The sequence below is a fragment of the Anolis carolinensis genome, chromosome 1 (genome assembly GCF_035594765.1).
Source record: "Anolis carolinensis isolate JA03-04 chromosome 1, rAnoCar3.1.pri, whole genome shotgun sequence".
NCBI lineage: Eukaryota > Metazoa > Chordata > Lepidosauria > Squamata > Dactyloidae > Anolis > Anolis carolinensis.
In genome coordinates, this window is record NC_085841.1 from 115,662,802 (window position 1) to 115,674,980 (window position 12,179).

General features: G+C 35.3%; 1 protein-coding gene across 2 annotated transcripts in view; it reads right to left on the reverse strand.

Moving 5' to 3' along the window:
* orc3 (origin recognition complex subunit 3) overlaps positions 1 to 12,179 on the reverse strand; it is a 43,705-nt gene that overhangs the window by 24,079 nt on the left and 7,447 nt on the right. For both annotated transcript variants that reach the window (XM_003215532.4, XM_062980853.1), the window contains exons 4-8: positions 11,291 to 11,435; positions 4,828 to 4,932; positions 4,044 to 4,198; positions 2,653 to 2,789; positions 1,013 to 1,172 (exon numbers count right to left, since the gene is read on the reverse strand). In XM_003215532.4, coding sequence (XP_003215580.1) covers positions 1,013 to 1,172; positions 2,653 to 2,789; positions 4,044 to 4,198; positions 4,828 to 4,932; positions 11,291 to 11,435 — 702 coding nt within the window. The remainder of the gene's footprint in view (positions 1 to 1,012; positions 1,173 to 2,652; positions 2,790 to 4,043; positions 4,199 to 4,827; positions 4,933 to 11,290; positions 11,436 to 12,179) is intronic.

Consider the following 12,179-nt stretch of genomic DNA (forward strand, 5'->3'; position numbering starts at 1 on the left):
TCATAAGTTGCCAGGGAGGAAAAAAACCCCAGTGTATCCAGTGGAAGCACAAATATGATGCCAGTTCCTGACACATTGGAGGAAAATAACTGCTCCCCAACGTTAAATGCCTGAAAAGCAATGCAATGCTATAGAATATTTAAAATGACTATGGGGTAAGGAGTGGACAAATCAATTTAGCAAGTATTATATGAAGAGTGTGTGTGAAACAGAAATAGCAATAGCTATTAAGACAGAAATTGATATCTGCTGATGTTTGGGTCCAGGACGTGACTGTATGCCAAAATCCATAGAAGCTTGTCCCATTATATATAATGTTTTTAAAAACTGCGTTCCTTACATAAAATGCAAAATCAAGGCCTGCTTTTCTGGATTTTTTTAAAAAATCCAGCTGTGAGTGGTTGAATCTGTGGTTACAGCAGGCCAACAGTGTCTGAAAAAATAATTTACCTAAGTATCCAAATATCATGATAGACAAATGATGTAATTAAGTCAAAAATAAAAATTTCAAATCCCGTTGGTTTCTCTGAAACTGAATAAATGAATTAAGCAAAGACAAAACTGTTCTGCCAAATTAAACACCTTCTTAAACTGCCTTTTAAAAAAACAGACATATTATTTATTAAAATCCTATATCTCTTTCAATTTATCGCATAATTTGAAATACAGCACATAAACTACATTCTTGTACTATTGTGGAATTCATTTATACTGCTTTCAGCATTTCAAAAAGTGTTGAAATGCATTTACACCACCAGCAGGTAACTGCAATTCATTAAATATCAGAATGGTTATCACTTCCTATACCGATTTCATAGGGATCTCATGCCCTGATCTTCACTGAAATGAAAGTATATACTGCAAAACCAGCAGGGTGGCTCCACTGCTCCAGAGAATCTTCAGATCTTAAAATATTTTTAAAAGACTGCTACTTTCAACAACAAAAAGCTGTACAAAATAATTTAATAAAACATATATTTCACTTTCCAATTAAATAAAACCAATTAATTACCTTATCAATTACTTTACTCAAATGTTCTTTGCAAGACAGAGACTGGAAGAGCTCTATACATAGCAAAGAGGAAACCGAGTGAGGAAGTAACTTATGGATGATCATTGGAGAAGTGGCAATTCCAAAAATGAGTACCAGTGGAAATTCACGTATGCAATGACTTAGGCCCATGAGAGAAAAACACAGGAGGAAAGAAAAATATAAAAATGCATAATCAGATGGCCATACACATTCACTATAACTATGTTGAAAAATTAACACAGTGAAGTAATATTAATGAGATGAAAAAGCAAGCAAACAGCAGAATTTTAAAACATAAAAAGTATAAATACCAGTACAAATTTAGCAGCCTGTTCTCTCTTTAAATCTTTCTAGTTATTGTAGTTTAAGACATGAATAACAGGAAATACACAGAACTGAATGCTGCTCTCTGAGTCTTATATTGTATCCTTCCAGGTGCTTAACAGATGCTTGACAGATTATATTGTGTTCTGCTAGGTACTTGACAGGTACTTGAAGTTTCAGACAGATATCTGATATAGCCATCCTAACACTGCTAATCAGCTGCTGTTCAGCTGGACATTTACAAGTTATATTGGCCTGCTATAGTTGATCAGCATATTTGAATTTAAGGAGATTTCTTCTTTTTTCCTCCATACAGTTCCAGAGTGCAAGTTATGACTAAAAATGATTTACAGGGCAGAAATAGCAAGTAAAACTGTCTGCAGCAAAATTATATATTAATCTGCATTAGTGAAAGATGAATGCATCATGCAAAGAAAGGCAATTTAAATATGTTTGCTTATGTGTATGATTTAATTGGTTCGGCTGGTGTGTAGAGGGGTAAAATGTTTTGGAGGGCACTAAGACACATTCTTAATTGCTGGAAATTCATAAGAAACCCCAGGACTTCAGATAATAATACTCATATATTTTGAGCTCATTGTCACAGGTTTTGTACTGGCGTTTATTTTTGACTTTGTATGAAATCATGGTGGGAACTCGTCCTATGTGAAAATCCAGTGTGTGAAAATAATACTTATTTCCTCCTTAAGAAAACTGTTGTCCATATACAAAATACTGCACACTAATACTCAGAGTAGACGTATCATCTGACTTTACAAGAAACTTTACAATGACATGCAACTTCTCCCATCCATGAGTCTACTCATTACTGTATTTTTTTAAAAAAAAAATTCTACAGTACTTCTCAGTAAGCTTCTGATTAACCTAAGCCATTTTCTATTTAGAAATTCAGGTGTTTTCCAATTTTCTTTAATTCTATAAATGCCTTTGAGATGCAGTTCTATAAATGCTTACCAACGAATAAATCTTATGTATATCTATTCAAACAAAAAGTTAGTTGGATGTACTTAACAAGTAAATATATGTACCACTGTAACTTCAATAACATACGCCTGAGAAAACATGCCCAAACTTGAAGGATTCTGCTGATTTCTATTTCTGTAGGAACTGTATGCATTCCTGTAGTCCCAGTCATAATTTTGGGGTAAAACAAGTCCAAATATTTAGAAAAACAGTAAAGAAAAAACTAGCATAAATCAAGATTTTTCATTCATTTCCTCTAGAAAATATAGTGAACCAGAACATTGCACTTTTGGAAACCCATATCATATTACCTGCTGATTGTTATGAAATCCTGCAGTACTTTGGATGAGAAACTTTCTATATTCTTGAAAATAACCACAACTGGAGGAGATTCACAATGTTTAGAAGAAAATATTCTTTTTTTGCATGGTGTTTCAGTATCTGCTTTCTTCAAATCACGGCACATGTGTTGGAAGATTGAAGAGAGGGAAATTAATGTACATGATCTGAACTTTGCTAGAACAAAATAAGGATGAATGCCTGCATCAGACAGCAACCTTGTAAACATTTTGACTTTGCTAAAGATATGATTCTATATAAAGAATCAACAACGCATTTCACTGTAAAATAGAAAAATAGAAAATAAACATAAGAAAAGAGAGAACAAAAATTCTTTCTGGAACAGAAACTACATCTTTCATTGTTATCTGTGATATATTTATTCTTTTTTTAAAAAAAAACTCCCATGAAACTATGTACAGCAGCAGGAAATGGCTGGGCTCATGGGGAAAGAAATATAATTTCTTGTATTTTAAATAGATATATGTGAGAAGCCTGAAGTGTTGGCAAAGGGCAGGGTAACGAAAGTTTCTTTACCAAAGGTACAGTTGCATTACCCTATTGAAAAATGGTATGTGCATAAGCACACATGAAAATGACTCCTCACCCTGCTTTTCCAAAGTGGTTGTGGGTAAGGATTATTTTGTAGAGAGAAAAAATAAACATACTATACTATAGACCTTTCCCTTTTGCCATCAAAAAATATTCCCAGTAGCACAACATAACACACAGGCAGTAAACCTGAACCTGGAGGAGCATAGTAAAATAAAGATGATTGAAAAGTAAGGGAATTCATCTCACTTACTACTTAGCTAACACAAACTGTCCCTGATCTCCCCCCTTCAATTCTTCCTAATCAAAAGTCTTCTGTCTTTTCCATCATCAGTTGAATAACTGCTGCAGTTACGGAAGGACTAGCCTCCAAAAAGTATGATACATTCACTCAATGTACCCTGGTGCACATTACTAGATAAATGCTATCCATTAAAAATCCATTATTTTCAATTTCTAAAAACAATAAACATGATATATACCACCACAAGTTGGAGTCCCTAATGTTTGCTGTCTAATTAATATATTATCTTGCTCAGTAGTGATACATAAATACAAAACATGTTCGACACTATGACTAACCCAAGGAACACTAAAATTATGTTCCAAATTAATCTACTTTCTCACTCAAATGTACTTGTACATAACTCTCTAAAGGGATACCAAACCAGGACACTTATTCATCTTCAAGCAACCTGACATGCTCAAAGAAGATTATTTAGCCACTTGGGGTAAAGCAAAGGAAACTCCAGACTACGTAGTAAATCTAGGAAACAGTTATGACAAACAGATTGGAAAAAGTGAAACTGACCTTGGTTACATTCCTATACCACTTAGTAAGTGATGTCACAGAGTAACGAATCCTGTTTGGAGAAATCTTGGAAGATTCTTCTTCATCAGATGAGTCCATATCTACTGGGCAACCCATCAGTTGAATCATCAGCTTCTGCAATAGGTTTTTAATGCCTTTAGAATGCAAAACAGATATTTAGGAAGATAAAACACTCTGAGTAGGTCTCTATGAAAGAAAAATTCCAAATACTTTTTAAAATTATCTGATTTTATGTCTAATTTTACTCATGGATACCCTAAAATAAACAATCTCGCACAACAGCAAACTAAACTGTTCAGTCACATGTGTTCACATGAACCAAAGATTATCTTACAAAATAAAATCAACCATTTTCCCCAAGTTGTCTTCTGAATAAAATAACTTTTATAGATTTGATGACAGTCCCTCGGAGTTGAAAATGCAGTGAATGGAAAAACAAGTGCTATTCAAGATTTGATTCTGGATGAGTCTGATGACCTGGCTGAATGAGACTGGTGTATGTTTGTGTGTGTGTGCATGCTAATCCTTCCACATATTCATCTGTATAAATGTGCATAAAGAATGTGGGAAGCCAGGACAGATGAAATAAATATGATGATGATGATGTTTGTAAGTGAAAGGTCCCATGTTGAATCTGGGAAACTTGAAATTAAATATCTTAAACATGGAACAAGCCTATCTATGCTAATTGGGCGGGGGGCATTTCTTACACCACAGATGCAATTTACCAACTGAAAAAGCCTCTACAAGTTGCTATATTTACCTGGACATTCTTTCGACTTCAGTGACACTACAAAAGGAGTAACATCATTCTGGAAAACTTCAGTGAGTCTTTTAAATGTCAGATCATGATCTGTAACATTCACACCTAAGAGAAAAATCAGACAAAATTAAGAACATAAGAGCCCTGTTGGATTTGATCAAGGACTGTTTACCTCTTTCCTTCTATTTTTTTCTAAGATAAACTGCAACATTGTAGCCTTTCTTCCAAAGGGATTTCCTCGAATCTCATGATTTTGGATTGCCCTTTTCTGCAATGTTCCTTGATCTACAGTATCTTTTGTTCTGATGCAGTGATTATATTTATACAGTATTCCAAATGTAGATGCACAATGGATTTATAAAAGTGAAGTATGACATTGTTTGTTTTATTTTCAAAACCTTTTCTAATCACTTAACATGGAATTTGCATTTTTGAAGCAGCCACACAATGAATCAATGTTTTCATCAGTTTATCTGTGTCTTTTACCATTTAAAGTAAATGGCAGATCAGGTAACTAATGATAATGTGTGGGTGGGTGTGCATCCATATGTTTAAATCAGCAGGATTTACATAAATGTTATTTTGTCAGTATTCAGCAACTGATTAACTGGGTCTACTCTGGTTGTATTGGAGATTTAAGCCATAGCTGTCAACAAGTTTCACTGTATGGCCACTTTTAAAATGGAGCAGAGGAACTGGCAATAATTGAGAAGGAAATGTCCTTTTACATTTGGGCCTGTGAAATGATAGATTTGGTTACGTAGTTATCAACTGTTGATGTGTAAAATACATTTTTATGATGTGAAGGGTGGTACTAGTGTACCTTTGCTCAGTCATATAGTTCCATCAAGAGATTGAGGGTTTGTGTGTTTTCTGACACTAAGAGCAATCTGTGTTTCTGAGGAAGTTGTATAGAGATCCTAAGGAACAGAAGGGCAAAATGTGGCTTCTTGGCAGCTTTGATGGTTTTGTTTAACTGCAGTCTCTGATTTTAAATAAAGCTATACTTGACAGGCAGTTCACACTCTATAAGGATCAGAAGGTTTGCCATTACCAGAAGGTATGTGGCTTAACTTAAAATTATTTTGGCCAATTCCTACTGTATAGCAAGAAATCAAACTGGGAAGTGATCTTGATTGCTACATATAATGCAGTAGACTCTGATAAAAAGCAGGGAAATACAGAAAAATAACTACTCTTTAGGATAGCTTCTATTTTCTAGAATAGCTTAGCAACTGCATTTGCAGAATGTATCATATACTGGCTATTATACAAAATAAAATTTGTGAATTTAATTTTGCAATAATAATGACAAAAGGCTCCTAGAGAAAACATATGTTAACATATACTTACCATTAAGATGGACAAAATGTCATAATACATTTGAACATATCTATGTAGCTGTATCTACATATTTCAAATCTATTTTGAACTTAGCTTTATTTCATTCATTGCATAACAAAAGCATTCATGTGACTAAAATGGATATGCATATAAATAGTTAACTAAGTTGTTCACTAGCAACAGATACATGCCAAGTCTTGCCTACAACCATATTCTTCTTGCATCCCATTCCCTTTGCTAGTTGTAGTGTACTTGCTGATAAGCCTAAAAGAATAATACTGCACAACATTATCAATAACACATGATTACAGAGGCCAATGACCTTATGAAGCTGTCATTAAGGACGACCAGTTCTCCTGTAGCTTTCCTCTTTCGGGGCTGCAAAACACAACCATGATCATGGCAAAATATGACTGTGCATTCCTAATAGGCTTGTGAGCTGATCTGTTTCAGCCATTTTCCTTCAGGCAATCCCGCTTCATCGGTTTGGTTGGATGGCCGTAATGGCAAGGGCTCAGCCGTCACGGTTTCCCATCCATAACAGGACCATGTGGCAGCTGATCATGGCTCCTCCTCCCCTTTTTGGGAGCACACAGCGCACAAAGATGACCTGCTCTGAACTGCTAAGACTTAAAATAATATGTTCCAAAAACATGTTTTTCCCAAAACATGGCTAGATTTTGAACAAAGGAATGGTTGCAGAGAGTTCTCATGGGAACTGCTTTCTAATTGTGCTTCCATTTAGCCACCTGTGAGTCCGTGGCTCCATTTGTTTACAGTCCTCATCAGTTGTTTTGGGATTTTAAAATGCATACATGTGCTGAAGTAGTCCACACCAGCATATTGCTACAAAATCTCATGTTCTTCTTGAGTGCAAGAATATACAGTCACATTTTTCAGCCTGATCTCAGATTTTAAGTGCACTTTTAAAACTTGTGTTTTTCAGCTGATGATGCAATTCTGTGCAGCAAGCCCTCTTTAGCTTGGTTTCTCTCGAATTTTAGGGCCTGTATAAAAGGGCCTTCAAATTTTAAAAAAACACACAGAAATTCAATTTGGAATGATAGGGGAAGCAATTTGTCTTGCAACTACCAAGACACAAGTTAAACTAATTTATCTTCTCTGTTAACTATAACTAACACACAATATAACAGATGTAGGAGAAAGGCTAAACAAACTGCGGCTGACTGATCAAGAAAGAATTAACTTTTGCCACAAGATGCAGTCTTAACCACTTGATGCCTATTCTATTTCCATATTATTTAAAGAAACACCTTGTGAACAAGTATTTGTATGTGAAGAGGAAAAGAAGAGGGGGGGAAAGCCAACGTATATAAAGTTTCTCTTTATTAATTACACCATGTCAGCAAATGTTTAATCTCTGGTCATGGAGGAACTGATGTGAAGCACTAACTGTTAACAGTCTAAAATCTTTACAGATCAGAAGAGATCCAATGGCCATATGTTCATCTTCAAAAGGGAGAAAAGAATACCAAAATTCCTGTGATTTTATTATAGAGGGAAGTGTAAAGAAGATGATTCATATACACCTAGAACACCAGTAGCAGCCGTTATTGATCCATAACCAACATAAAGTACTTTTTTTCAACATAAATTATAATACCGGTAATACTATATAGCACCTAATTTACTATTTACTCTCAAGCAGAATGTAGATACCACAGAGTAAAATGAGAAAATTCTGCAGGCAGATACATGAAAGGGAGGGATGCCTTAGAGCAGGGGTCCCCAAACTAAGGCCCGGGGGCCGGATGCGGCCCTCCGAGGTCATTTACCTGGCCCCTGCCCTCAGTTTTATAATATAATATATTGTATATACATATAATATTGATAATAACATTATAATGTAATACAATATAACACTAATAATAATACCATATAATAATATTAATTATATATTCTATATTACATATAATATTACTAATAATATTACAGTATAGTGGTATAGTTCAATAAAGTAATATATAATGCTAATATTGTGCTATGCTAATAATATAATATATTGTATGTACATATAATTTGTAAGCCACTCTGAGTCCCCTTTGGGGTGAGAAGGGTGTGATACAAATGTAGTAAATAAGTGCAGTAAATAAATAAATAATAAATAAATACATTTTAGACTTAGGCTCGCCCAAAGTTTGAAATGACTTGAAGGCACACAACAACAACAACAACAACAACAACCCTAATTAACTTGACTATCTCATTGGCCAGAAGCAGGACCACACTTCCCATTGAAATCCTGATAAATGTATGTTGGCTAAAATTATTTTTATTTTTAAATATTGTATTTTTCTTTCGTTGTTGTTGTTGTTGTTGTTGTTGTTTTTGCACTACAAATAAGACATGTGCAGTGTGCATTGGAATTTGTTTGTATTTTTTTTTTCCAAATGATAATCCGGCCCCTTAACAGTCTGAAGGATTGTGGACCGGCCCTCGGCTTAAAAAGTTTGAGGACCCCTGCCTTAGAGAAAGTAGATCTGTCAAGCCAAGAAAGGCCTCTGACATTTCTGTTGCCTCTTTATTAGGCTTATATGTGAATTGACTCATCAACAAAGGAATGGAAGGCATGTTATACAATCTATAAATAAATGCAAAAAAGTGTGAAGAGTTGCTAATATGACAGGTGTTAGAGACCGCTCACTGTCTTCCACTCAAGTGGAGGAGCACATCTCTATTTTAGAAGTAATTCTTCTTGTAGGTTGTCAACACCAATTTCCTATCAGGAAACCTGGGTCAGTGGCAGGACTGGATGCTTCCACTGGCCAATTTGCTTCCTTCTTTTCACTTTGATTCCCCCGAAACTCTTTATTGAAAAATATGAGGAATATCACTAGTGCAGTGAGTAATAGAATGCAAATCAGAATGACAAGGAGTTATGATAGGAAAGCTTTTATTCTAAGCAAGCAGGCATATAATATTTGAATGCACTGTACACGTGAAAACACCTCCCCCAGATACATTACACAAGAAGTTACAAAATCACTTCTAAGCTGCCAGGTTCAATGTGGGCTGAAAAATCCTAATGTAACTCTCAACACCTGATCCTCTAAGTTTACTCATTCTGAAGTCAGCAATCTGTCTCAACCAGTTCTCTTCCACTGCCCTTTCCCATTTGAGGGCCTGTCCTTAAATGTACAAACATTCATTGTTTGTGATCCAAAGGACATAGAACCAATTCTGAATTTCTGAAGGGCTTTGTGTTCTGCAGCCCTGTGCTTAAAGCATGAATGACTTTACAAAGCAGATTATGATACATCTTGGGGCTCAGATGTTTAAACAAGCAAAGCCTGAAAATGAACAAATCGAATGAATATCTACAGGACTGGGGCTACTGACTTAGCAAATGTAAATGAAATCCAGTGACCCAAGTCCAATAGCAGAGCTTTCATTTTGTCTGTTCCCTTTTCCATCTACAGCCTTCAGAAAAAGGTTAGATTAGGCTTCCATGGCATCCATATCAAGTTTTTTTTTGGAGTGGGGAGGGGGTGCTGAGCCAACAATGAGGAAGGAAAATTGACTTCTTCTGATTCTGCTGAAAGATCAAGTTTTTTCACTGGAATTATCCTACTGGATCCTAGCCATTACAGTCCAGGCAAAAAATATGCGGTGGAGACAAATAACTGAAATAACTATGCTATAACATAAGGGGGGAGTACGTAATTGAGAAAAGGACAGGGACATTTCTTCCCACAAACTGCAGTGTCATTCCTTAACACAACTTGAACCAACGTAATGCCACTTGTGAAACTGACCATTCAAAGGCCAAGTTCTTCATGCAGGGGTTGGGTGGCAGTTGTGCAAGGGTATTGAAATTTGATTTGTCAGGAGGCAAAAAAGTTGGCTGCATTTTTTTATTTGGGTCATTAGTTTGTGGCCAAGGGTTGCTTGTGGTCCACATTTTCCCCCATTCTGCCCTAGGGAAATATGTATACTCATTTCAACTTTTTTTTTTTTTTTTTTTTTTTTTGCAAAACTGGTGGAAGTGATAGCCCTTCTTTCCTTGAAACTAGCCAAGCCAAAGATGATCTAGTGGCCAAAATGTTATATGATATTCTAGGACAGTGGTGGCAAACCTATGACATGTATGATAGGGGAGGCTGTAGGAAAAGAGGAAGTCTGCATCACAGCTAAGGAGAACTGATTAATGCCTCTTTATTTATTTTATTTATTTATTTCTCACATTTATATCCCGCCCTTCTCACCCGAAGGGACTCAGGGCGGCTTACAATAGTGGCAACAATTAGATGCTTTGAAAAGACAGAGTCATAACATGAATGAAGAAGACCTTTCTGAAAACAAAATTCCTTGGATCCTACTGTACTGATTAGTTATAGACCAATGTCCAACTTTCTACTTTTAGGCACAATATGAGAGTATGTGGCAGCTTCTCAGCTCAGTGATTTCTGGATAAAATAGCTGTAGATCCATTTCATTAAACTTCTGGGGGAGGTATCCATCTTCTCAGGCTCATTCAGTGTAAGACACAGGACCTTCTCAGTGGCTGTTCAGAGGCTTTGGGATTTCCTCCCTATGGAAGTCAGGATGGCTACCTACTCAACTTTGACAAATTGATTGGGATAGGCTTTTAATGGTATGTAGTGCTGTTTTTAAGGCTTATATAAAATCTTTTAAACTTAATTTTAATTTTATAATTTGTGTAATTGCTATAGTTTTTATAATTATATGTTTATTGGAGCTTTTGTAGTTTTAAATTTGTATTTCTATACATTGGTAGCATTATTCAGAGAAAAGCAGGAATTATAAATGAATAAGAGATAGATACTAGAATTGGAAAATTCTTTAGAAAACACACTGAAGAGAGATAATCCACAACATGCATGTATTCCTGTTGCTATCAAAACTGGCTCCTCCACCATTATATCTCAATGGAGTAAATCTGAGTACACTGACATAACTGTGCTGCTATCACATTTCATTTGGCATTCTGCTCATATTAATATCATGATCCTTGACTACAATAGCTCTTAATAGTTTTTCCACGTTTCTCCCCATGTTTTGATTTGATGTCATCCCAGAAATATGACATTTATAATTAAATTGTTTTTATAAATTATAATACAAGATAAAACATTACCTAGAACAACTGCTGCAGTAGGAATTTCATTAGACTTCATGCGAGAAGCCCATTCTGTTTTCTTCTGTTTGAAATCCAGATGAGATTTTCTCAAAAAATCTAGAAGGTTATGAAATAGTTTTTTATTGAGATCCTCTTGTATTTGCTGTTAAAAGGAAAACACACAGAGCTTTCAGTTAGACAACAGAAGAAACACTTTTGTCCTTCAGTGTATTCTGCAAACTATCTCAAAAGTTAATCAAGCTCTAATTATATGAAATTATTTGTACTTGTACAAATAATACAAAAAATATTTGTACAATGTACTTGGTGATCAAAGATATGCTTTTCAGTGGTTCACTGAATTGTTCTGAGTCAATCAATAATTCAGTTGTTATGTAACTATGCAACTCTATGAACAGAAGTATTTTGTTGTTTATTTCTTTAGTGGCTTCGATTCTTTGCAGCTCCTCCAAGGTCAAGCCAGTCACTTAAAGGATACCATCCATCCAGCTTGCCCTTGGTCAACCCCTCTTCCTTTTCCTTCCATTTCCCCCAGCATCATTATCTTCTCCAAGCTTTCCTGTCTTCTCATTATGCGGCCAAATTATCTCTGCCTCTAATATCCTTTCCTCAAGTGAGCAGTTGGGCATTATTTCAGAGGTATATGAATCTTCTTTTTAAAAAAATCAGAATTAAATAATATGGCATATTCCTATAAGAATAAGTTTTTGATTTGATTCTTTTAGAACTTTGGGGGACACACCAATTTCATAGAGCAGTTCCTTCATAACAGGTTTGTATGTTCAGAAATAAGATAAACTGATTAGCTGGTAACTCATTGATCTTTTAGGGCAATATAAGCACAAAATGTAGAAGCAAAATACAATTGATTTCTGTGAACCATAGC